The sequence below is a fragment of the Delphinapterus leucas genome, chromosome 14, assembly GCF_059928025.1.
Source record: "Delphinapterus leucas isolate spDelLeu-1000000601 "Yukka" chromosome 14, BTC_Dleu_Yukka2, whole genome shotgun sequence".
In the NCBI taxonomy this organism is placed as follows: Eukaryota; Metazoa; Chordata; class Mammalia; order Artiodactyla; family Monodontidae; genus Delphinapterus; species Delphinapterus leucas.
The window spans coordinates 62,585,584-62,610,396 of NC_143142.1; the positions used below are offsets into that span (position 1 = coordinate 62,585,584).

The 24,813-nt window shown below is 46.6% G+C and overlaps 1 protein-coding gene across 1 annotated transcript in view; it reads right to left on the bottom strand.

Annotated features, from left to right (window-relative positions):
- Nucleotides 1-353: 353 nt before the first annotated feature.
- LOXHD1 (lipoxygenase homology PLAT domains 1) overlaps nt 354-24,813 on the bottom strand; it is a 201,731-nt gene continuing 177,271 nt past the window's right edge. Inside the window, exons 38-41 of the mRNA XM_089895136.1 lie at nt 14,984-15,154; nt 8,485-8,617; nt 6,971-7,129; nt 354-1,161 (exon numbers count right to left, since the gene is read on the bottom strand). Of these exons, the coding sequence (XP_089751262.1) occupies nt 681-1,161; nt 6,971-7,129; nt 8,485-8,617; nt 14,984-15,154 (944 nt within the window). The 3' untranslated portion in view covers nt 354-680. The remainder of the gene's footprint in view (nt 1,162-6,970; nt 7,130-8,484; nt 8,618-14,983; nt 15,155-24,813) is intronic.

Consider the following 24,813-nt stretch of genomic DNA (forward strand, 5'->3'; position numbering starts at 1 on the left):
ATCACCTGCTCAGGTCTCCGGGTCTCAACTGTGTTATCACTGGCTGGGGCAGCCAGCCGGCACTTGGCAATGCGTCCTTTGTAAAGTGACAGAAAGGCTCATGTACCTGTTCACAGGGTCATAAATCCTTCCAGCTAAAATTCTTCCTCCTGATGTTTTTCTCTGTTTGCCCCTGGATTTATTGAAACTGGGAAAAAGGATGCATATCTAAGTGAGCAGATGCCCAGATGAGTCCTTTGCAGGGTGTGGTTGGTAATAATTTAATTAGCCCAGCTTTTCTGGGAAAAAAGTGTTAATTAGTTTTTGCTTAAAATACATCATCTTGATGGCCTCTTCTTCCCCACTTCTATCCCCTGGGTGAAGCCCCAATTTCCCATCCACACCTGGCAGCAAGCTTCAGCCTGGTCACTGCTATTATTGAAAAAGAAAATGCAAAAAGTTATTTTTGTGCAGCAACGGATTATGACACAGGTTGATGGATTCATCTGGATCCAGGAGACCCGAGAGGGTGTAGGACCCCACAAGCCGTTGCCCACAATGGCCTCTGAAGGACCATGGAGCTCTGGCCCCAGTCCCAGCTCCAGGAGGCTTTCGGGAAAGGACTGCTGAAAGCCAAGGTGGGGGGTAGCGGGTGTGGTTGGGACAAGTTGGTGGGAAGGGGGAGCGAGGGCCTCTAGCCCTCATACGGAAGGGAAGAGGTCTCTCCAGGTGAGCCCGTCGCCCCGCTTCTGGTCCAGCCACCTGCCGCAGGTGAAGATGGTGGCCACGCCGGTGCTGGTGTTGGTGACCTCCACCTTCTCCACCAGCCAGCCGGAGCTGTAGCCGCTGCTGTCGTGCTCCAGCCGCACCTTGCGCAGCTCGCCCAGCTCCAGCGTCTCCAGGAAGAAGCGGTCGGTGCTGCCCCTCTCGAACAGGTTGCGCATCTTCTGCTTCAGCTCCCGCTTGCCCGTGTCGCCGTTGGCCCCAAAGATGGTCACGAAGACGTTGGCATCGGTGCCCGCCCCTGGCTCATAGCCCGTCGTCACGATGACCTCGTACTTGACCAGCACCAGGCTCTGGACCTTGCTGGCAAAGCTCTCCGTAGTCTTGGTGACCTCAAAAACCTTGAAGTACTTCCTCTTCCTCTTGAGGGGGATGAGGCAGTCGCAGTTGAAGAAGTACCTGGAAGCGGGGGGAGTCGGGGAGGTTAGTGCACACCAGCCAAGGCTCACGCCCTCCCCCAGGACCCTGGGCATCCACAAGTGGTTCCTTCCCCAGGTGACAGGATCTTAGGGCAGGAAATGTCTGCATTAAAATGTGAAGATGGGTCTCGTTTATCTGAGAGTTGACAGTGAGTGACATCTTCATAATTTTAGTTGCTCCTTGATTTTCCTTTTCCTTTTCCCCTCACACTCCACATCCGATCCACCAGCAATTCCCATTGACCCCATCTTCACAATAGGCCCAGAATCAGCCCACTTGAAAAGGTATGCGCTATCTCACTCTCCACCCTGCTGCCCCTCTCATCCAGGTCACCACCATCTTTGACCTGGAACGTGTCAGCTTCCTGACTGGTCTGCCTGCTCCTCGCTACTTATCGTGACTCCTCTCCACAGCATCCAAGTGATCCTGTGGAGATGTAAGCCCAAGAATGTCATCCTTCTGCTCAGAACCCTCCACCGGCTTCCCAGAATAAATAAAAATCACCACCTTACAAAGGCCTGCAAGACCTTACATGATCCGACCCTCCTCCCAGCGTTTACCTTTCTGACTTGCTGTCTGCCTTTCTCTAAGCTCACTCCACGCCAACCAGGCTGATCCCCTTGCCCCTTCAAAGGGACCGATGAATGATTTTACCCAGTGTTGTCACCTTCAGAGGCGCTATGGGATCCAGAACAACAATCTCAGGCAAAGCCAAGTGGAAAAGTAGCTATGAAATGTATGCTCCCAAAACCCTCGCACTTGGCTGAGTTGAACTATGAGTGTGTGTGTGTGTTGCGTGTGCATACACATACACGCATGTGCTCATGGACAACATAGTACAAAGGGGTGCAAAGTACTTCAGTACAAAGTACTGAAGAAGCTACCACAAACAGAAGCAAGTCCAGGGCCAAGAGAAATGGTCTTGGACCAAAAAGTCCCTTCTTTACACCCTCCCCCCGCCACAATGTTAGCCTCTGGGTAATGACAGTGAGTTCAATAATTACCAAGAAAGAAGTCAGAGGACACAGTGAGAAAACACTGCATAGGGTGTAAGGGGGCCTGGGGTCTGCCCCAGCCCTGCCACCTACTACCTATGTGACTTTGATTTTCCCACTGGCAGTGCTAGAGGTTTGGACTGAACAACTGCCATGTTTTTTTTCCCATCCAAATCGCTTTGGAAATAACAGCTTTGGAAATAAGCAATCCTGGCGCTGGCTAATGATTTCAGGAACACAGTCCTGAAAGGGCGTGCCCAGTGGTGCAAAATCAATTTTTAGATGAAAATACATAACAGCAAAAAGAACTTGGTTTTCTGCTTGCTCACTAAATGCCTGGACTTTGCATTCGTGCATCTCATCAACTCCCACAACAACCCTGAGTCATACGTAGACTTCGTCTTCCCATTTCACAGAAAGGAAATGAAGGCTTGGAGAAGAGAAGTCACTGCACAAGTTGACACAGAGCTGGGGCCCAGAGACAGCCTGCCCGGCCACCTGACGAGCCAGCCATTTAAAGACACTTCACAAGAAATCATTACTCTGTCTTGAGATCTCTCTGCCCCCAACTCGTCACTTGATAAATCTAGATTGTTGTTACATACCATACTTTCTAAGAGGGAGATATAATCGCATTCTTGCTTAAACATTCACTTAAAATGTATTTCTTTATGCAAATGCCCACTAATATACATAATTCTATATAAATGCAAAAATCCTGTGATCATATGGGTGTTCTTCTAAATGCATTCTTTTTCTTTTCCTTTTTGCTTGGCTCTATCTCCTTTTTCTCTTTCCGTACCCCTCCTGCATCTCGCCTTCACCTCAGATAACCCATGTAACAGCTGTAGATGTATCTTGCCAAATTTCCCTCCATTTCACCCAACCCTGCACAGACCCACATAGACACGGACACATTCGGGACGTCAGTGTTCGCTTTACAAAATGGCATCGTATAATGCATTCTTTCCCATATCTTACTTTTCTCACTCAACAATACTTCCTGGGAATTGATCCAAGTCTTCTGGTACATATTTAAATCTTTCTTTTTTTTTTAATAAATTTATTTATTTATTTTTGGCTGCGTTGGGTCTTCGTTGCTGCACTCAGGCTTTCTCTAGTTGCAGCGAGTGGGGGCTATGCCTCATCACGGTGCACGGGCTTCTCACTGCAGTGACTTCTTGTGGAGAAGCACAAGCTCTAGGCACGTGGGCTTTGGCAGTTGTGTCTCACGGGCTCCAGAGCGCAGGCTCAGTAGTTGTGGTGCACAGGCTTTGTTGCTCCGCGGCATGTGGGATCTTCCCGGACCAGGGCTCGAACCTGTGTCCCCTGCATTGGCAGGCAGATTCTTTTTTTTTTTTTTTGCTATACGTGGGCCTCTCACTGTTGTGGCCTCTCCCGTTGCGGAGCACAGGCTCCGAACGCGCAGGCTCAGTGGCCATGGCTCACGGGCCCAGCCGCTCCGCGGCATGTGGGATCTTCCTGGACCGGGGCACGAACCCGTGTCCCCTGCATTGGCAGGTGGACTCTCAACCACTGCGCCACCAGGGAAGCCCGGCAGGCAGATTCTTAACCACTGCACCACCAGGGAAACCTAATTTGTTGTTTTTAATGGCTGAAAAATATTCACTGGTGTAGTTATAAGGAAATGTTTCCTAATAGATGTAATTATAAGATCACCAAAATGTGGGACCTCAGGGCTTTGTGGAGTTAAGACTCCAGCTGCAGAAGAACATGCCAGGCTGTTCCCACTGGCAATGGGGGTAGGGTCATGGGTGACAATAAAGGCAAGGCAGAGAATAACAAACAAAAAAATGAACATGTTAAAAAAACCAAGTAGAATATGATCACACTTCTGTGAACAGTGTGTGTGTGTGAGACATTAGAAATATGCCAGAGAGAACAGAGTCACCAAATGCTCAAGATGGCCATCTCTGATGGGTAGGGCTTTAGAGAATTTTTACTTTGTTTTACACACTTTTTTGCCTTATTTGAATTTTAAAATGATTATGCATTATATATGATAATGGGATAAAACAACGATTCCACTTTGGTTTTTTAAAAAAAGAAACAGGGCTTCCCTGGTGGCACAGTGGTTGAGAGTCTGCCTGCCGATGCAGGGGACACGGGTTCGTGCCCCGGTCCGGGAAGATCCCACATGACGCGGAGCGGCTGGGCCCGTGAGCCATGGCCACTGAGGCTGTGTGTCTGGAGCCTGTGCTCTGCAACGGGAGAGGCCACAACAGTGAGAGGCCCGTGTACCCCGCCCCCCTCACAAAAAAAAAGAAACAAAAGCCTCTCTGTGTGTCCTTCCACCAAGGTCCTGAGGATATTAGTGACGAAAAAGAGCTGGTCAGAAACGCTGAAGAAGAGTCAGGACTGGAATCGGTTGGAACATAAAAATTTGAGATTGTTGTGTTTATGAGATTGAGATCAAATTAATTTGTATTTCATGGAAATCCAAATATTATGGTCCAACATGCTGGTTAGAAAGGAACTGTGGATCCATATACAGTGCTATTTAAGTGGTCTTTACACGGCAGAATTTAAATGTGTTCTAGAATGGTGACACGAAAATAGCCACAATGATGGAACACCCCTGTACTGTCCCCTCTCTGTATAGAGGTGATATTTTGTTGGGGGGAGGTTCTCATACACCAGGAATCACAGGCTTGACCCAGCGCAGGTAGGTAGGCTGGAGTATGACTTCTGAGAGCCCTCCAGGCTGGAACGCCTGCCATCCTTCCCCTCCCACCAGACTCTAGAAGGCATCGAGCTCTCTTCCCTGAGAGGTGCTGGGTTATGGCCTGAGGCTACACGGCTGATCCGTGACAGCTCTAGCACCTGGGTATCTGCACGCTCTGCACCCACTCCCCTTTGGGAAGATCCCCACCCCATGGACATCCCTCCCTCCCCTTCCAGCCCAAGCACCGTGCTGACAAAAGGCCACACTCTTGAGAATGTAGGAAAAGATGCTTCACCGGGAGTGGCAGATTCTTTCCACTGGATGAAAAATCCTATAACGGCCCCAGGACTGTGGGATGGGAAGTTCTTCACCCCCTTCCTCCTGACACTAGAAGGTGCCGAGTGGTGCTGAGCTCTTTGGCTCTCTCTCTCACAGCCAACACTGTGGATTTAAAGCTAACTCAGGTGGTGACTTATTATTGTATTGTATTGTTTTGTTTATTTGGAGCATTTGCAGAGGCGCAGTATCAGCAGCCACGCTCCTTTCCATAGGGAGACAGTTCAAGTTGCAGAAGGGGCTTTGACCTGGCCCTGGCTCGCTGGGTGAGCTGGAACTCTTCCAGGCCCCTGTATCCCAGCTCTCAAGTCCTCGTCAGTATTGCTCTTACAGAATTTACTGTTGTAAATTTATTGCTCTTTTCTCAAAGAGAGCAATAAATAACAAACATTGCAGCCCGAGAGGGAAGCTGCTATGAACTGAGTTCTCTCCTCCCAAATTCACATGTTGAGGCCCCTAACCCCCAAAGTGATGGTATTTGGAGATGGGGGCTTTGGGAGGTAATCAGGTTTTGATGAGGTCCTGAGGGTGGGGACTCATGATGGGATTAGTGCCCTTATAAGAAGAGGAAGAGATGCCAGATCTCCCTCTCTCTTTCTCTGCCATGCGAGTACACAGTGAGCTAGGAAGAGAGGCCTCATAAGAACCCAACCCTGCTGGCACCCTGATTTCTGACTTCCAGACTCCAGAACTGTGAGAAAAGAATGCCTGTTGTTTGAGCCACGCAGTCTGTAGATTCAGTTATGGCAGCCTGAGATGGCTAAGACGGAAGTTCAAATGTGAGAACCTTTCCTGCTTAATCCCCAAAGTGGAATCTTGGTCAGAGGCAGCCAATTCCAGGGAGCCTGCAGGTGGCAGGTCTAACGTGGACAGACATTTCTCTGAGAAGCTGGGCTCCTGAAGGCTGGAGCCTGAAGCTGGGACCCGCCTGGTCAGGCAGGGCTGCTGCTTCTGTCCCATGCGCTTCTTGTGAGAGGCGTTGCCAGGAGCAGGGCCAGGCCGGGAGGGGCACGAGGGGAGCTGGGGGGGGGGGGCGGCAGTGGTTCTGGGGGGATGTCCAGCTGCCTTAGCTGCTCTCTGGGCCTACCCTCCCCGAGGCATGCGCTGCCCTTGGCCTCCCCTTGCTCATCTCCCGGTTCCTTCTTAGTGTCTTTCCTGCCTCCCAGAGCCTCAGGGCTCTTTCTGTCTTCCAACGTGGTTACCAAGTGGTATTAATTAGAAAAACTGATGGCTGTGAACTGTTACCCAGGTAACTAAGACCCTTAATCCTGCAGAAATGCCTGACTTCCCAGAAGGCCTTGGTGGGGGAAATGTAAATCTCCTTATCTGGGGTCCTCAGGGCCCGTGGGCCATGGGATTACTCCAGCTGGTCTCTACTCTGCCCACAGGAATGACGGGCTTTCACTCTGACTGTGGAGCAGCAGGCTTCAAAGCTGTATCTCTTTATCATTATACAGTGATCATGGGGGAAGGGAAGGAAAGACTCAGCCGTCTGGCCCTGTCTGACTGGCTCTTCTTTCCTTCCAAAGAAGCATCACTGGAGCACCCAAGGTCATCCAGTCTAGTCCCCTGCCTCTGGGGTAAGACTCTGGTTCAGAAAGCTCCAGAAGCAGTGTAGCTGCCTCTTCCCTTCCTGCCTCATACGCCTCCTGAGTGAGGTGACCTCACCTCAAAGGGGACACCGCACACCCTGCCATCTGGTCTGGCCACAGGCCCTCCCCGTTGACTGCGTGGCACTTCCTGGGGAAGAGGGCAGAGGCCCAAGACATACACATTGCCGTACTCCATCTCGGTGATGGTGATGGTCTTGACGTGCCAGACCAGCTCTCTCTTGGGGATGAACCGGTCCTCCCTGGCGAGGTGGCCCACGCAGAGGGAGGCAATGTCTCCCAGATAGACGCTGTCAAACTCAAATATGTCCGTGGTCCCCCTGCAGGATGCAAAGATATGGCCAGTGAGAACTGCCCATGCCCACTAAAGGAAGTAAGCATTTACTGAGTGCCAACTGTAACCTAAGCACTGGTCTGAAGAACAGAGATAGAATAGCAAGCAAGACCTGATGTCAGGTCTCCACTGCTTAAGGGTTCAGTCTAGTTTCGGAACAAGACAATCATAACCATTAAAAAGCCCTTCCGGCTACTTGGTTCCGGAATCAATGATTGGTAATATCGAATGGTGTTGGAGGTGGGTGAGGTCCTGGGCCTTGGACATTGGGTTGAAGAGGGTGATGAGATTCAGAGAGCAGAGGCGGGGGAAGGGAAGAGTCCTCTGATGTCGATCTGACTTGGCAAAGCCAAGGGATGGGAACAGTGGGATTGGAGGTGCAGACATTTCTGGGGGGAGTGCTGACTTGGCTGGGTTCATTGAGGGAAAGGGCAGTGGAAAAGAAGGGGGAGGGGCAGTCTGCAGGTGTGGGGTCAGCTCCAACCATCCCCACTCAGAGGGGTTTGAATAGAAGGTACAGTGGGGTTATGGCAGGGGGAGATTTTATGTAGGCAATTCTGGACAGAGCGGGGAGATGAAGGGGGCTTCTGAGCAGTTCAGAGGTGGCTCAGACGTGCAGGAGGCGGTGAGAGTCTCCGGCGTGTGGCAGGCAGCCGGGAGTGCTGAGCAGAGGCACCTGTTACACGAGACCCAATTTTGATTTTCCTATAAAGCATCTTAGAGGCTCTCCCCTCCCTCCCTCCTAAAAGTCTACGCTGTCTTATATGATCCTTCTGCATTCTTATGGGTGAATGTCTCCCTTTTCAACTAGACTGTGAGCTCCTCACCTGCACGGACACAGGATAATATCTGTGTGATTCCCGGCCCTGCCGCAGAGTGGGCTTGCTTTAATTAATTTATTAACTGATCTTTGTTGTAGTTTTCCATTAACTTTTTAAAAATTGACATACATTTGACATATACTATTGTGTAAATTTAAGGTGTACAACATGTCACTTGGAAACATTTATATATTGTACTATGATTGCCATTGTAGCCATAATTAGCACTTCTATCATATTACAAAATTATCCCTTCTTTCTAGTAGTTGGAATAATATAGATTCTAGTTTCTTAGAGGGGGCTCTCTTTAAATGACAGTCCCCTCTCTTCCCTCTTCTAAATCTCCATGTTTCATCCGTTGGAGCTCGAATGGGGTTGGCACACAGTAGGCACTCAATAAATTCTTGCTGGTTAGGCCCATTTGTATATTTATGGCCCCCACTAAAAGGGTTGGTTCTTGGGGTCCCTCTCTTACGCGCCCCACCCATCCACATTCCCCTGTGGGCACCCCTCTTCCTACTTCCTAAACGCCCGCTGTCTAGAAGAATTTTCCACGAGAAACTCTTTGGATCGGTTCTTCCTGCCCTCCAGGATGAGCCAGACGTTCTCCCTGGTTTCGCCTCCGTTGCCGGTTTCTATGATGATCTCATAGGCTGTGGTGGAAAAGGTGGGAGAGAGTCAGTAGAGGGGAAGCAGCACTCACCATCAGAGCAGGAGCAAACTGGCCACTCCTTGCAGGTCCTACATCTGGTCTTAGATCACAGCCTTAAGGGGGTTGGGGTGGGGCGCAGGTTAAAATCACTACAACTGAGGCACTATAAATAGAACCTGCCTCAATCTGGGGTCTAGAGTGGTGTCCTCATTTTGTTTATAGTAGCAATCTCTTTTCCTGGCAAGCATGGGAGCCACTGGGAGTGAAGGGCCAAACGCCTCTGCCTCCGGGATCCATGAGGTTGGGATGAGTTTTCAGAGAGACGCTGGGGCCCGGTTCTCAGGGGTGGAAGAGTCTGTGAGATACAAAGTGGAGACGGTGTGCAAAGAGAAGGGAGGAGAGGCGGGGCCCAGCTACAGAAAGGGGAGGGGAAGATCCAGTTGGCTCGAACTTTCTGTAGCAAGCAGTCTCATTCCCTGTCTTGTCTCGGCTCTCACTCCGGTGTCATGCTCAGCACCACGACCTCCCTCCCCCGCAGCTCCCACAAGCATGTCAGCATTTGCCAAGTGTCAGGACTGGGCTAGACTCTGGGCGACACTAGAGCCCATCTCTAGCCCCAGACAGAAACACCGACTGCACCACAGGACAGAATAACCTTAAAAGAAGGGCCAAAATAGCATGGGAGGGAGGGTAAAGCAGGCTCCCATTACCTCTCAAACCTCACCTTCCAGTACTTTCTCCCTTGCTCGCTCTGCTCAGCCTCCGTGCCATTCCAGAACAGGAGGCACACTCTGGTCTCAGAGCTCTGCCTTGAGCATGTCCCCTTTCTCTCCCCACCCCCACCCATGTTGGCTTGACTCACTCCCTCCCCTCCTTCCTCCCTACTCAGATGTCACCTTCTCACAGAGTCTGCCAGACCACCTGAACAACACTTCCTGCCTGATTTTCCCAGCGCCTGCCCTACTGAGCTCTATTATCTTCTCTTATCACCTAGTACCTTCTAACATGCTAAGGAGTTTACTGATTATTTTACCGTTTATTGTATTCCCCCCTCCCACTTGAATGTAAGCTCCATGAGAGCAGGGGTCTTCGTTTTGCTCACTTATAGATCCCAAGAGCCCAGAACAGTGCCTGGCACATAGGCACTCAATAAATATTTGTTGAGTGAACAATGAATGATTGGGCTAATCGCAGTAAGCTTCATGAAGAAGATGGCGTATGAGCTTGGTCTTGAAAAAGAGCCAGGATTATGATCAGCGGAAAACCGAAGGATGCTCTAGGAGGAGGGTGCAGCGTAAGCAAAGATACTGAGGGGCATGAGAGGGGCTTGAAATCCACATGATCCAGCCCCACTCCCCAGGGACCAGGCTGGGATGGAGCTGGCACACGGGAGGACACAATATTTGTCTGGAGGTTTCCCTGTGCATACAGCTCTTGCTGCAGTAAGTGAATCATTGAGGATTTGGGATTCTGGATCCAAAGGGATAGTTTGATCTCTGTGCTTTTATCTCAGAGATGTGATAAAGACAATTAGAAGGGATGGCTGTGCCTACAGCTCCATGTAACGTCAATCCCGGCCTCTCAGCAAACTGTTGCCTTTGTGACTCCTCTCAAGTCACAGGTAGAATGAATCAGGGCAAAAATGCCCACGATAGGGGAAGAGATCCACAGCACAAGCCCTGGAAGAAGAGCGGGGCTCTGCAGGCCCAACCGTTCACAGCCCAGGGACGTGAAATGGCTGAGCCACTGCCCATGGCTCGAAGCCGTTGCAGGGAGGGGGTGGTCCCACTGCCATTCTGCTTTCCCAGCAGCCGGTAAAGTATTTCTGCAAACCAGACACCTGTGAATTCAAAGTGGATCCTGGGCATTGTAGGGGAAATGGCTTGTCAGAGCCCAGGAGAGGAGGCAGGGAGCGCTAGGAACCTACTTGCTCTCTACGATCAACTCAAGTGGACCATTCGAGAAGCAGCGCATGTTGACCATAAGCAATCCTCTCCTCATAGCCCCGGGGAGAAGGTAGAGAAGGAAGGTGTGTAAGTGAGGACATTTACACAGATTAGAAACAAATGCGGCCAGCTGCATCAACGGTCTCTCAATCAGCATATGTCCACCTTGGAAAGTCATTTCATCAATGGCTTGATAAAAATGTGGAAGGCATGACTCTCAGTTTTGTTTATAGGTTGCTGGGAGGAAAAGACAGAGGAGGACCAGGGACCTGAAAGAGTGGGGCCGGTAGGAGCCCAGCCTAGGAGGGGTCCGTATGAGGCTCACCCTGGGGCCAACACCCATACAGGACCAGCCCGGCTGGAGAAAGTGGCTCAGCAGCCACCATGCGAGTCCCTCACATGAAGGGGCCACCAGCAAAGCCAGTGAATGTGGTGAATGTGGTTCAGGTGGCAGGAGAGGAGAGAGGAGATCTGGCTACCCTTGACATCTTGTCTGGGCTCTGGGCGTGGCACCCTCAGAGGGAGATGAACCAGCAACCCAGGATGCACCGAGAGGATCCAACATCCTATCAGGTGAGCAACTCCTGAACAGACAGGTGTTTGCCTTGAGGCCAGGACTGCAGGGGCACCTGATTCCATGGAGTAGCACCAGAGGACGCCTGGGCATCTGGTGGGCATCAGGACCTTACTGCTCCACGTCACCTTCCCCAACTCATGTTGTCAGGACCCTTCTCTGGCGAGCTCCTACCATGTGGTTTGCATGGGGCTGAGAGTCCTGGGCCTGGAGAGTCAGAATTATTCCCTAAGAGATGCTCTCTTCCCTTCCACCGAAGCTGTTAAGTTAGAAGGCAGTGGGGTTGCGGGTACCAGCTGCCATCTTCTCATGATGTAGAGAAAGAAACAGTTAAGAGGAAAAGGGGGACAAAGACATACTAAAACCATTGTAGCCTCTGGAGACAGCCAAGTCCCAGCCAGCTCCACCTGAAACTTCCAAGTTCTGGGAACCAATATGCTCCCTTTTTGCTGGAGCCAGCTTAGGGGTGGGGTTCAGGCATGTACAAACAAGGGTCCTGACCACTTCTGAAATTTTCTGTTTGACCCCATCCCATTGGGACTGCCAAAGGATAGAAACTTCAAGAACGTAAATATAAAGATGAATTTTTTTTTTAAGCAGGGCTGCCTTGTGGAGCAGTGAGTCTTCCATCCTTGGGGAGTTGGCCATCAAGTTGGACTGTATTTGGGCTGGAAATGTTGCAGATAAGGCTGACTGAGCAGCCCTAAAAGGCTTCAAGTGCGGGTGGATAAGAAGGAGGAGGGCTGTAAAGAGGGAGACATTGGTCTTGTTGGAGGATGTTCCAGAGAGAGATATTTTTGTCCTCCCAGGTGTGCATGTGTGTATGCATGTGTGTGTGTGTGTGTGCATGCATGAGGGTGTGCATGTATGTGTGTGTGCTGTGTGCATGTGTATGCACATATGAGCATGTGATCCTACTGTTCAGGGCTTAGCCAGGAGTGATTACAACAAAACCTCTGGGGTGAGACTCCGACATCAGTGTTATTTGAAGGCTGCCGATGATTTTCAGCTTTGCCTGCACATTGGAATCACCTGCAGAGGCAGATGCTTGCAGAGGATGGGGAGCTGCTTCAGGAACCGCTCACAAGAGTTGGAGGCGGGGCTTCCCTGGCGGCGCAGTGGTTGAGAGCCCGCCTGCCAATGCAGGGGGCACGGGTTCGAGCCCTGGTCCGGGAAGATTCCACATGCCGCGGAGTGGCTGGGCCCGTGAGCCATAACTACTGAGCCTGTGCGTCTGGAGCCTGTGCTCTGCAACAAGAGAGGCCGTGACAGTGACAGGCCTGCGCACCGCGATGAAGAGTGGCCCCCACTTGAAGCAAGTAGAGAAAGCCCGCGCACAGAAACGAAGACCCAACACGGCCAAAAATAAATAAATGAATTTATATTAAAAAAAAAAAAAGAGTTGGAGGTGAAGGCAGAAAACAGGAAGCTAAACAAGGTGGGGCAATGGATCAGTCTGGAGTACCAGCCAGGCCCAATTAGGCTGCGGTGGTGCGATGAGTCGTGATCTAGCAATCAGGATATATGAGTCCTAATAGCTATGGGTAGGCCCTAGACATGTCACTTCACCTTTCTGGTTTTTGGTTTTCCTTACCTATGATATAGAGGGGTGAATTTGCCCCCTATCTAGCTCATAGGGTGGGAGTGGGGTGGTGAGGACCTGGTGAGAGCAGGGGACGTGTGGAATGCTTTCACACACGTGAAGCTCTGTTCAAGTATGAGAGCATATTTATTCTCACAAGTCAAGCGCCCAGAGGTGCCCCTGGGGACACAGACACAGAATGTAAGTGCCATGAGGGCAGGGTCTCTGCTTTATTCATTAGTGTGTCCCCAGAACCCACACTTAGTGGCACTTAGTAGGTTTTCATTAGCGTGTCCCCAGAACCCACACTAGGCCGTGGCACTTAGTAGGTTTTCAATAAGTATTTGCCAAGTGGTTAAATAAAATTAGCTGAGGGTTGAAATGATTGGCTTGAACTGCGTCCCTGGCTCTCCCCAGGATAAGCCTCCATCTTAGGACACGGGTGTCACTGTCTCTCCCCCTGTGGGCAGCCTAGAAGGCGCCACTCTGCCCTCTGCAGGCTCCTAGTAAAGACGGACTGATCCAGGCCGTCTCCTGGGCTCCGTGTCCCTGCCCTCCCATCTCTAGCTCACACACATCCTTCTGGAAATAATGCAAGTGATGCTTCCCCTCTGCCCATCTCCCTGCCAACCCAAATCCCGTAGGTCTTAGCAGCTGTTTGGCAGGAAATCTGGGAAGGAAACTCAGTGGTTATTCTCCCAGCCTGGCGAATCTCTTCTCCCCTGAACACCAATGGCCCAAGGAGCCTCTATTGCTTGTGTTGGCATTTGTATATTAGCCTCTCCCTCTAATGAGATTGTGAGGCTCTAAGGAAAACGACCGACTGCATCTTCTTCCATTTGCTGAGCACTAACGACTTGTGTACCCACTAAGTCCCAAAGCCTAGAGAGCTGCAGAGGGCTACAAACATGAGTGATTTTGTCCTTGACCTTTGGGAGCTTACAGCTGTGTAGGGAGAACTGCACATGGACAAAGGTCCATACAAATAAACTAGAAATCACAAAGCAGTGTGCATCACACTTAGCATCTAAAATAAAACTGGGCCCCCAGTAACTTCCCAGTAAGTGCAATTACAGAAGCTGAGAGTTCACCCTCTGAATTAGGGCGGGAATTCCCATGCAGTAAAGCTGATAGATGAGTAGTTGGCCCTTGTTTGAATGCTACCAGGGACATCAGTGCTCACTGCCTCTTGAAGTAGCTAAGTCCATCATTGGGTAGTTTTGATGGCATGGCGGAGAAGGCTGAGTGGCTTTCCACCAAGGATCCACGCTTCCCTTGCCACGTGGTGTACAGTGCTTGCCAGGGAGTGACTGTCCAGCCAGGTATGGCATTACCCAGATGCCTTTACATCTAGGTGGAGCTGCATGACTAATAGAATGTGAGTTAATATGTTAAGGTAGGGGAGTGTGCCTTCTCCATGCTCTCTTTTCCCTCTGCAAGAAATGTGGGAGTCACGTGTTGAAAATGGCAGGCAGATGAGAAGAGTCCCTGAATCACAGTGTGGAAGGCCTCTTGCCAAACACTCGCACTGGATGGTTTATTATGTGAGTGAGAAACAAATTTTGTTGTATTTAGCCATTGAGATTTGGGGGTTTATGTCTTCATGCAGCTAGTGTTACCTTAATAACTAAGGTTGGAAGATCCTTTCTTCACATCAGGCTCTGCTATTGATAAGCCTTTGTCAAATCTGTTGGATGCAGATACTAGCATCTGTATTAAAGAAACACTTCCCTGGTCCTGGATGGCCATCCACCTTAGGGACCAATTACTCTTTCCCTTTAAACATCCCCTGAGGAAGGAACCAAAGAGAAAGTGGCTGGTGGAGAAGCTGGCTGCCCTGCACATTCTGTTTCCAGGAAGGCTTGATTTGGTGGCTGTTGTCACAGACATCAGTTGGAGAGAGTCCATGACAGAAAAATAAACCAGAGGGAGCATCACATCAAACTGCCCAGCCCAGCCCTCAGGGCAGAGTAAGCTTATCCCCCGTGGGTTTTCCTCTACCTGATTAGTCCCTGTGATTTGGGGCCATGAGCTGGTACCAGTATCTTGGCTGTTCCAGGTCCACGAAACAACATTTAGGGTGCTTACTTATGCACCTCTCCAATATTATTTCCTTCATTGGGCATCTGATTCCCCTGCAGCTGTAAGAGTTCCTTCTTTAGATTTTCCAACATTGTTCCCACCTCCCTCCTGAGCTAACTCTTGTTTAACTGAAGATTCAGCCCAGGCTGAATCTAAGCAGGGCCCACCGGTCTCCACACGTACTCGTCTCCTCCAGCTCATCGTGGATCTCATTGTTGGCACAGGCAAAGTCACGGACTGTCTGCCTGTCGCCCTCATTCTTGGAGAGCCAGCAGTCACATTGGAAACGGAAGGTCTCATCGCGGGAATTGTCCTTCACGTCGACATAGCTCAGGTGCCAGCCAGGAAATATCCCTGTAGGAAAGAGACATTGGGACTGGGAGCTGAACGTGTTCTCCCTCCCCTATCAGACTTCCATTCCCCCTGCCCACTGGCTGTGTGGCCCTGGACAAGTTCTCTGTCCTCCTGGGCCTTTGTCTCCTTGTTGATGAAATGAAGGGCTGGGTTAGATTATCTCTGAGACACTTCTAGCCCAGAGGCTATAATTCTCTTTGCAAAATCCTTAACTTGGGTTCATGAACTCTTAGAGGGTCGTGTATGTCCTTTAATATGTATATGTCCATAGTATGTCCACAAGGCAACCCTACAAGGAAGGCATGTTTATATTCTGGTCTCACATCTTGCCTTCTCGTGCCACTTGGGGCCGTGGGGGCAGTCCCATTGTTCCCACCAAAAAGCCATTCTCTAGGACCAGACACTGCTCAAAGCAACAACTCTAGATCTTGCCATTGGTCTCAAGGGTTATAAACACAAAGAGACACACAAAGGTGGACACACACTTCCAGTCGCCCAGTCCGCAGGGAGTAGATATTAAGGCTCATGGACAGAGCATACATACTGGCAGTCCTAGTATAGCTTCATTCCCAGTGTAAAAAGTACTTCATATGTTTTAAAACATAGATCTTTACTATGTTTTAGTCCTAACAGCAAGTCCTAAACAGCAAGTCCTAAAACAAGTTAAATTTTAAAATAGTTCTGTCGAGTTAAAAAGTGGTGAGTTATTTTATCAACAAAATTTTTTTGGCATGCATATTTTAAGTTTTATTTAAATTCAAAATGTAAATAACAAATGGTTAGTAATAAATGGAAATAACAGAATCCGAAGCAAGATATCTGGATTTGTATCCAGAGCTGCCATATACATGCTATGTGACCTTGGGCAAGTTACTTCACCTCCCTGTTCCTCATCTTTTCAGAATTACATAGAATATAAGTTCAAAAAGATTAAGAAATGATGTAAAATATTTGACTAGTAACAGTCTGGGTATTCGTTTAAGTGGATAAATGTGGGCATCAAACTGCTCGAGTGTTTACATTCTATTAGATACACTTAAGGTGCTTTATTTTAAAATGTCAGTATTTATGATAAATTTTTTAAAACTCAATAAATATATTGACTTTCCTGCATTAGGGCCAGTTCCATCTGTAAGTTTGTAAATTGGTTGCTTTCTGAGATGATTCCTGATACTATCATACACTAATTCAACTGCTTAATAAGGCTCGAAGTATTCAGCCTAGAGATGGTGCATGTCAGACCCATGGAAGCAGTCCTAACAGGCTTCCAGAGCGGAACATAGGAAGGAAGAGGGAGTGAAGAGGGAGGCAGAGGAAGAGAAGACAAATCGTTGGTCCTGTTGGAAGATGTCCCAGTGGAAGATATTCTTTGCTCTCCCCCAATCCCCTACCGTGTGTGTGTGTGTGTGTGTGTGTGTGTGTGTGTGTGTGTGTGTGTGTGTGTGTGAATATGAATGAGGTGATTCCCTGTCCAGGCCTTACCCAAATCAACTACAACAGGATCTCTGGAGTGTGACCCAGGCATCAACAGTCCTTAAAGCTTCCCAGGTGATTCCAATGTGTAGCCAAGGCTGAGAACTTGAGCCTGCATGGCAATTACCTGGAGGACTTTGTTAAAACAGATAACTGGGCCCCACCCCCAGAGATTCTGATTCAGTTAGGTTTGTAGTGGGGTCCTGGGGTCCAAGAATTTCTTTCTCTAACCAGTTCTCAGGTGCTCCTGGTTCTGCTGGTCCCAGAGCCACACCTTGGCTTAATGTATCAGAGTCATCTTCTCTCCAGGATGATGGTGTTTCTATGATATCATGGCAATAATGATCAATGGGAATCAATGAGAATTTTGTGTTAGTGTGTGCATAAGTGTGTGTGAGTGTTAGTGGAGGGGGATGACATTAACCGGAGAGGTGGGTCATCATGAGATCACTTCTGTTGCTGGAATGCACTCTTCACCCTGCTGTACGTCCTGGGCAGGTTTCACTCCTGAATTACGCTTCCTGAGCTCCAGGCAGGGTGGTGACAGAGCAAAACAGTGAGCTCATGGGAAGGGTGGATTCTGGGCTGGCTTTGACTTTATCCACAGGCAATTCAGTGCCCCAGTGTGTGGTTGAAGACAACCAGAGGAGGAGCCTACCTGGCCCGGGTTGCCCTGGTGCTTCTTGGCAGGTTGCTCCCTTCCCTCTGCATCCCCCTTTCCTCTCTCCTCTGAAAGCATGGCATTGTCTCACCCCATCCCCAGTTCTCTTTCCAAGTCTGACTCTGCAAAGAAACTTCTTCCATGGTAAATAGCAGGCTAACCCCAACCATTCTGAGATAAAGAAGCTTCATTCTCAGCCTCATGCTCACTGCTTATTTAGTTGCCTTGTTTTGGAAATGTTGGATGTGATTAACAAGGATCCTACTACAACTTTCTAGACTAATAACCTATCAAACATGGGAGCAGGCAGCCCTGGGCAGGCTGATGCCATGTGGCTGGGTTCTGCTGGTGAAGGCACCAGAGAAGTTGACAGACCGACAGTTATAGCATGGCTAGTTGTGTGGCCAGCACTACCTGGATGGTCTCCACCATAGGCCAATAGGGAACCATCTGAATCGCACCATTAGAGAATCCATTTCTTTACAAAGTCTCCTCTTTTAGAGTCCTACTTTATTTTTTGACACAAATATAGCAAACACTCCACACTGCCTGACATCTTACCGTTTCACTTACAATCTATATCAGTACATAAATATCTTCCCATCATTTTTCACAGTTGCATGGTATTCCATTGTATGCGCACAAAAGAAGTTTTCTACCTTGTTCTTATTGACGGATAATTAGTTGCTAGCCAGACTTTTACTTCTATATGCAATGGTATAATTACTATCCTTCTACATGCATCATAGTGATCTTTTAAAATCGTAAATAGGATTTTGTGACTTCTCCATCGAAAACCCTTCAGTGGCTTCCCAGCACTCTCAGAATAAAATACAAACAGCTCACTAACAACTCTAAGAATCGACATGACTTTGTCCCTTTCCATTCTGATTTCATTTCATACTACTTGCAATTTTACTTACTATATTTCACTTACACTGGCCTTTTAGTACCTTAATATATGAAATCCAGTCTTGCCTTGGAAACTTTGCATATACTTTTTGGTCTGCCTGGAAAAATATACCCCAGGCTCTGAACGCCCATAGTGTTTCATCACTGAGGCGTCAGATCAAATGTCCTGTCTTTGGGAAGACCTTTCCTAACCACACTATTTGCAGAGGTTTCCTCATCCTCAATTACTTGCCATCACATCAACATATACCCATTTCACAATCTGAAATAATTTTGTTTTTATTTCCTTGCACATTTTCTATATATTGTCTGTCTTTTACTAGGTTGTAAGCCCCATGAAAGCAGGGGTCTTGCCTGATATATCCACCACTATATTTTAGTGCCTAGAGCAATGCTTATAGCACATTATTCAACAAATGTTCATTGAATGCATGAGTGTGCACTATTAGTGAATAGGGAAGAATGAGGAAGAAGGACACTGGTGGTAACATTCTGTGAGTGGAGGGGGAAAATAATTCAAAGCCCCACCAGGGAGCAGAGGCCTGCCCTAGTAGAATTGATTGTTTTATCCCAAATGTCCTAAGGTTTACCATAAGAAAAAAGCTTAAAAACTGAATGAGCATGGGGTCCCAATCTTTCCAGCCAAGAGAGGGCAGATTCTGAGTGGGAGAGAGACTGACTGCTACATGCTCCCTGGATTTCATCATGCCATCTACTACCTGCGATTCCTCAGTGGCCTTCCATACCTGATGGGAAAAAAGGGCCCAATTCTGTGTTTTCATATGTAGGGCTTTCTTCACCCTGTCTCCATACACTTCATTCCTTACCTCAATAAGGAAGACCCCGCTAATGCAAATCCTCCACCCTACTTAGACAGATTTATTCAGCACCACTTGAGCGTTTCCTTCCTCTTCATTAAGGCTCCAAGCTATTTCCCTGCCCTAAATTCCCACCTATCCTCTGGACAACTTAGGTCCCACCTCCTCCATGAAACCCTCCAAACTCCCCAGTCCCACGGCATTCATCATGTGTCCATTCACTTGGCTATGGACACAGATGGCTTTCGGGAAATCTTTGCTGTTGAGGTCATGAACATGAACTAACTCTTTTATGGTGATTTTACGTTGTATGTCTGACTTCTCCAGTTAGATGTTAAGGTGTGGGAACCATGTCTTATGACTTCTTGATTGCACCACAGGGATATTGACTTAATGCTCAATAAACATAGAATTGATAAATTATATTTACTTTCTATAGTGAATTCTCAGGTTTTTTTTTTTTTTTTGGTCAAGCTAAGGTCCATGTGGGTAAACAAAATTTCTTAAACAAGATAAATAGATGATTTGAAATGAGTTATGGAGCCATCACAGTCCTAGCTATTAAAGAATACAAGAATCTAGCTATTATTCTTCCACAAACACTTTCACATGTACATCATCCAAACTAGGATGCCCAGAATGACACACATGGATTTGGCAAATCTGGACTGCATTCCCAGCATACCCCCCATACTGAACGTATTATCATGTCTCCATGCCTCAGTTTCCTTACTTGAGCAATGTGACTGGGTTAAAATACGTGATTTCTGTGGTCCTTTATATTTCTATGAATTTATATTATTCAAAAGAAAATATATAAATTCATTCTGTGATTTCATCAGAGTTTTCGGCGGAAGCAAGCAAGAAGAACAAGATGAATTAGAAAATAAACACTCTGTTATAATTTGTTCAGTGTTGTAAAAGCTATCTGGGTGATTGGAATTAAGGAGAAGAATTAATCATTTATCTCGATTTTCATTTATGAACTATATTTCATGGTAATCAAATAGCCTGAGGGACAATTTTTTACAGAAGAATTCTAGCTAATAAGTGGATAAGAAATAACAATTAGAAAATCATTTGTAACCCTAATTGATCGTCACTGGGAGAAGCCATTAGATGAAGAGTGATGGGGTAAATTTACAATGGAGGAATCGAGTAGACAGCCCCTGGATCCACCATTAGATGTGAGCATCAGTGAGACTGAGACAGCTGTGATGTAATATGAAGGACACAGGTCCCATTTTAAAGTAGCCTTGATACCACCTATAAGGCATTCTTGCCAAAGAATGTTGAACCTGAAGCTAATCAAGCCTTTAGAGCTGACCTCCAGATTGTAGGAAATATGGGGAATAAGGAAGCAATGATACTAAGAAGAAGCAAACAGGCAGGTCTGGAGTGTGGAAATTTTATAGATCATTGGGCCCAGTTCCTTCAACAGTCAATGGCATGAAAAAATAAAGGGATTAGGTATGGCTCTTCATTAAAGGAGGCTAAAGAAGCATAACAACTAAATATGCTGTGTGGACCTTGTTTGCATCCTGATTCACATAAAACCAAAAGTACAAGGACATTTTTTATGTTATTAAGGAAATTTTCATATGAAGTGGAAATTGGATGACATAAATAAATCATTGTTAAGTGTGATAATGGCATTGAGAAAATATGTACTTTTAAAAGAGAAGCATACTAAATATGTTTGGGCGAAATGACATGAGGTTTAGGATTTGATTTTATATCTTTCAGCAAACAAAAAGAAGCCAAAAAAGAAAAAAAAGGGTAAAGCAGGTATGACAAATCATGTGTTGAATCCATGTGATGGGTATGTGGAAGTTCATTTTACATATCTAGCTGTCTTGACTTATATTAATATTTAAACTTTCATCTCTGGAAGAGAAAGTTACTATAAAGAAAAAGTTAGGCACAGAACCTTGTTCCTCTCCTGACCCTAGTATCCCAACCACTTGGGCTCAATGAAGACACAAAAATCTTTCTTTCCCTGCCGATGATAGGATCCTGCTTTCAGATCCAAAGTCTGGTTGGAAAGGAGAAGGCCATTTCTCTGCTTACAAAGGGAAGAGATTAACGTCAATGACTTGGGATTTCTTTAGGTTCAAGAGCCATGATGGGGCCAAAGGCAATCAGTCTTGGGCTATCCAAGGGAGGCATCAAGTTCTTTGAAGAGCCAAAGTAGTAGCAACAAACAATCGTTAGTATGGCTTAGAGCTGTCCAAGGTGCTGAACTGCCTCCCTTTTCTTTCAAGGTTTTGACAGTGGTGAGACAAATTTGAATGCAGAGTTTTTGCATAGAAGAAAAATGCAGTTTTTTTCCTTGAGAAAACTGAGAAAATCTAGATATGTGCATAGTGTCTAAGGAGTGGGGACAGCCATTATTAGAGGACCTAGTGATGACCCTGAGGTTCATGGCCAGTACTCAGTTTTTGAAAGTACTAAGACACAAGGAAAAATTCTGATTTGGGAAAAATGTGCGTTCCCTGTGGTGGAGGCATAAAAAGACAGGGATGATCAGAGGGACTGGAACAGAGGTATAAATAAATTCTATATTAAGTTCCTACTATATTACAGGCAGTGTGATAGGCATTAGGGAAAGAGCAATGAATATGAAAATGGTACCCATGGAGCTGATAAGTAAGGGAGACAGAGGCTAAGCATGTAGTTACAAACGTAATGACTATTCTGGGGGACGGTTTAAGTAAGGTAAGGCAATAGGAGGAACTTACAGTGAGGAGGTTAGTACATAAGAGAGTTTGTTAATCACAAACAGGGAGATGTAATCATGGCAGGGTGCATGTTTGGAGTTAGGTCACAAGGCAGAAGTCTCAGGGGCTGGAATTCAATGTCAAGCACATAGTAGAAACAGAAGCTAGTCTGATGCCTTTTAGTTCTAGATTCTTCCTCTTTTTCCTGCTTAGAAGAATGGTTGGTTTCTGAGCCCCAGTTACCACTGAACTGCCTGCAGGGCTATGGAGACCCCAGCTGCAAAAGTTAAGAGCAATGTTTGTCAAGCAGATCCCAACTTGACACCACCTTGAGAATTATAGCTCTGGACCACCTCACTGTACTTTAAGCTGCTGCAGTTAACCTTGCTGACTTCAGGCTCTCTGATGGGACTTCACTCTGATTTGGTGCATTTTATCTTGGCCCAATGGCCTTGAATATTTTTCTATCCAGCAGCAAATCCTGAGGCAGATATTTTGCTGCAGAGAGGTGATTGAATTGGAGCCCTCAGGAAGTCTACACTATTCCCTGGAAGGGCCTCTTCCTTACTGTATTCAATTCTTAGGGCTGCTGTAACAAATTACCACAAACTCGGTGGCTTAAAAAGAAAAGAAACTTATTCTCTCACCACCATGGAGGCTACAAGTCTGAAAACAAGGTGTCAGTGGGGACATGATCCTTCTGAAGACTCAAAGAAAGAATGCTCCTGGCCTCTTCCTAGCTCTGGGTAGGTCCTGGCAATCCCTGGCATTCAATGTCTTTGAGCTGTGTTCTCTATTTCTGGTCTCTGCCTCTATCTTCACATGGACTTATTCTCCATATGTCTCTTTGTGTCCTCTCATCTTCTTATAGGAACAGAAGTCATTGGATTTAGGAACCACCCTAAATCCAGGATGATTTCATCTCAAAATCCTTAACTAATAAAGGCCCTATTTGCAATTAAGGTCACATTCTGAAGTTCTAGGTGGCCAAGAATTCAGGGGGAACATTCGACACACTAAATCTGCCTTTGGAGAATTACAAATGCTTTGAAGGAGTGTCTGATAGAATGTGCTACATCTGGAGCTTCTCAAACACAGAGAGGAGAAAGATATTTCCCTGGGAGTCCAGAAAAGGATGGCATTTGGAGTCATCCATTTAGGCTTAAGAAGCTGCTACAAGCTGATGTTTGACATGAATTTAGTCATTTGTTCACATAATTATTAAATAGCTACTAAGTGCAAGGCACTGAGAATTCAAAGTTGAATCAAACAAGTTAGAGACCTACTGTTTAGAGATTCAAAATCTGCCAGTCGTAATTGGCAAGACAATTACAATTCAGCACAGTAGGCGCTATGAATAGAGTTATAAACAGAACAGTTCGGGAGCATCGAGTGAGGAGCATCTAATTTCATTTCATGTAAAAAGTGGTAGTTAATCTGGAGTTTGAAGGATGCATTAGAATTTATCAGGGGAAGAGAATTTCAGGTGAAAACTCATCTCTTAGGTATCTATTTATGAATAACTGTTAGCTTGGCCAAAGATGTAAGTTATTTCATGCCAGGTAAAATTTAAACAAGGGCTGGCCTTGAAGTTCAGAGAGCTAGGAAAGAGAAGAGAGTGAAGAGAAGAGAAAACCTTTTTAATGGAAGTTCATCTTAGAGATTTCTCATTGTTGCAAATTCATATGTACCACACCATTCACTGGATGGACTGGAACAGTCAGGAATAAAAAGGCAATTCCATTTTATAAAAAGGACAAGAAAACAGAGAGGGTGAAGCTAGGTGAGAAAGTTTCCCTGACAATTTGTGTGTGTGTGTGGGGAGGAGTACTTAGGAGGCAATGACGAACATTTTTGTCTTATAAACATGAATCCATAAATGACAGAAGGCTCTTTATCTTCCCCTCCTTTTCCCTTGTTACAGTGATTTAAATGTTTAGCTGCATAAAAAAATTCTCATCAAGGGATTCTGGGAATTTGCTAGGGAGAAATGAACATTTTCAATAGTTTAACTTGCTTTGCTATTTGAAAACAAATGTATTTTCATATTTCCTTTATTAAATTTATGCCCAGGAAACTATGGCATCATGAACCAACACACCACTTCTTGGGATTTCATGACCAGTGAACGATCCTCAACATTACATAGTTCCCCAGACAGGGTCCCTCTCCCCAGACACATTCCCCTTTGGAAGTAAAAAAATGTTAAGGCAATCCATTTTCCTCCTCTTTTCTTCCTCCTTCTCCTCTTCCTTCCCTTCTATTATCTAACCTCAGGTTAGAATTCTCAGGAATCTGCTCTCGGCCACTTTTGTTTTTCTCAAGCTGCACTTCCTCCACAAATGCTCTTATCACTCTCATGGCTCCAGTAATGTCTCCGTACTAACAACTGTTAGATCAATATCTCCCAGCTAGTTTTCCTCCTGAGCTCCAGACCCCACTGTTACTAGCTCTCACCTCTTAGATGTCTTCCAGACCTTTAAATTAAACATATCAAGATGAAGAAACTCCTCAGGCATCCTCACCATTCTTGCTCAAGTTTCCTTCTTAGCCAAACATTTAATAAGCTTTCTGCCTTAAATATTTCTCAAATCTTTCTACATTTTCTCCATTTTCCACTGCTACCATCATTGTGCAAATCATCATTATCTCCCATCATCTCTTAGCCAGTCTTTTGAAGTTTGTTTTCTTTTCCATTTAACCTATCCCCCACAGATACTATGATAATCTTCCCCATGTGACTACTGTTCTGAGATCCTTTGATGGCTTCTCAGGACAATTAGGATAAAGACCCAATCCTTGACATGGCTTATAATACCTTGCACAGCCTGATTCCAGTCTACTTTCTAGCTCCCAACCCCATTCCCTATTTTGTAGTCACTCTGAACTCTTCTTTCATTTCTGGAACATATCAATATTTTTTATATTTCAGGACTTTTATGTTTTCTATTCATTCTGCCTCAAATATGCTTCATTTTTGGTAAACACCACACCTCACCAAATGTCTATTCCTATCAATACTTCAGGTCTTAGCTTAAATATCACTTTTTCAAAGATAGATCCAGTTGAACCTTA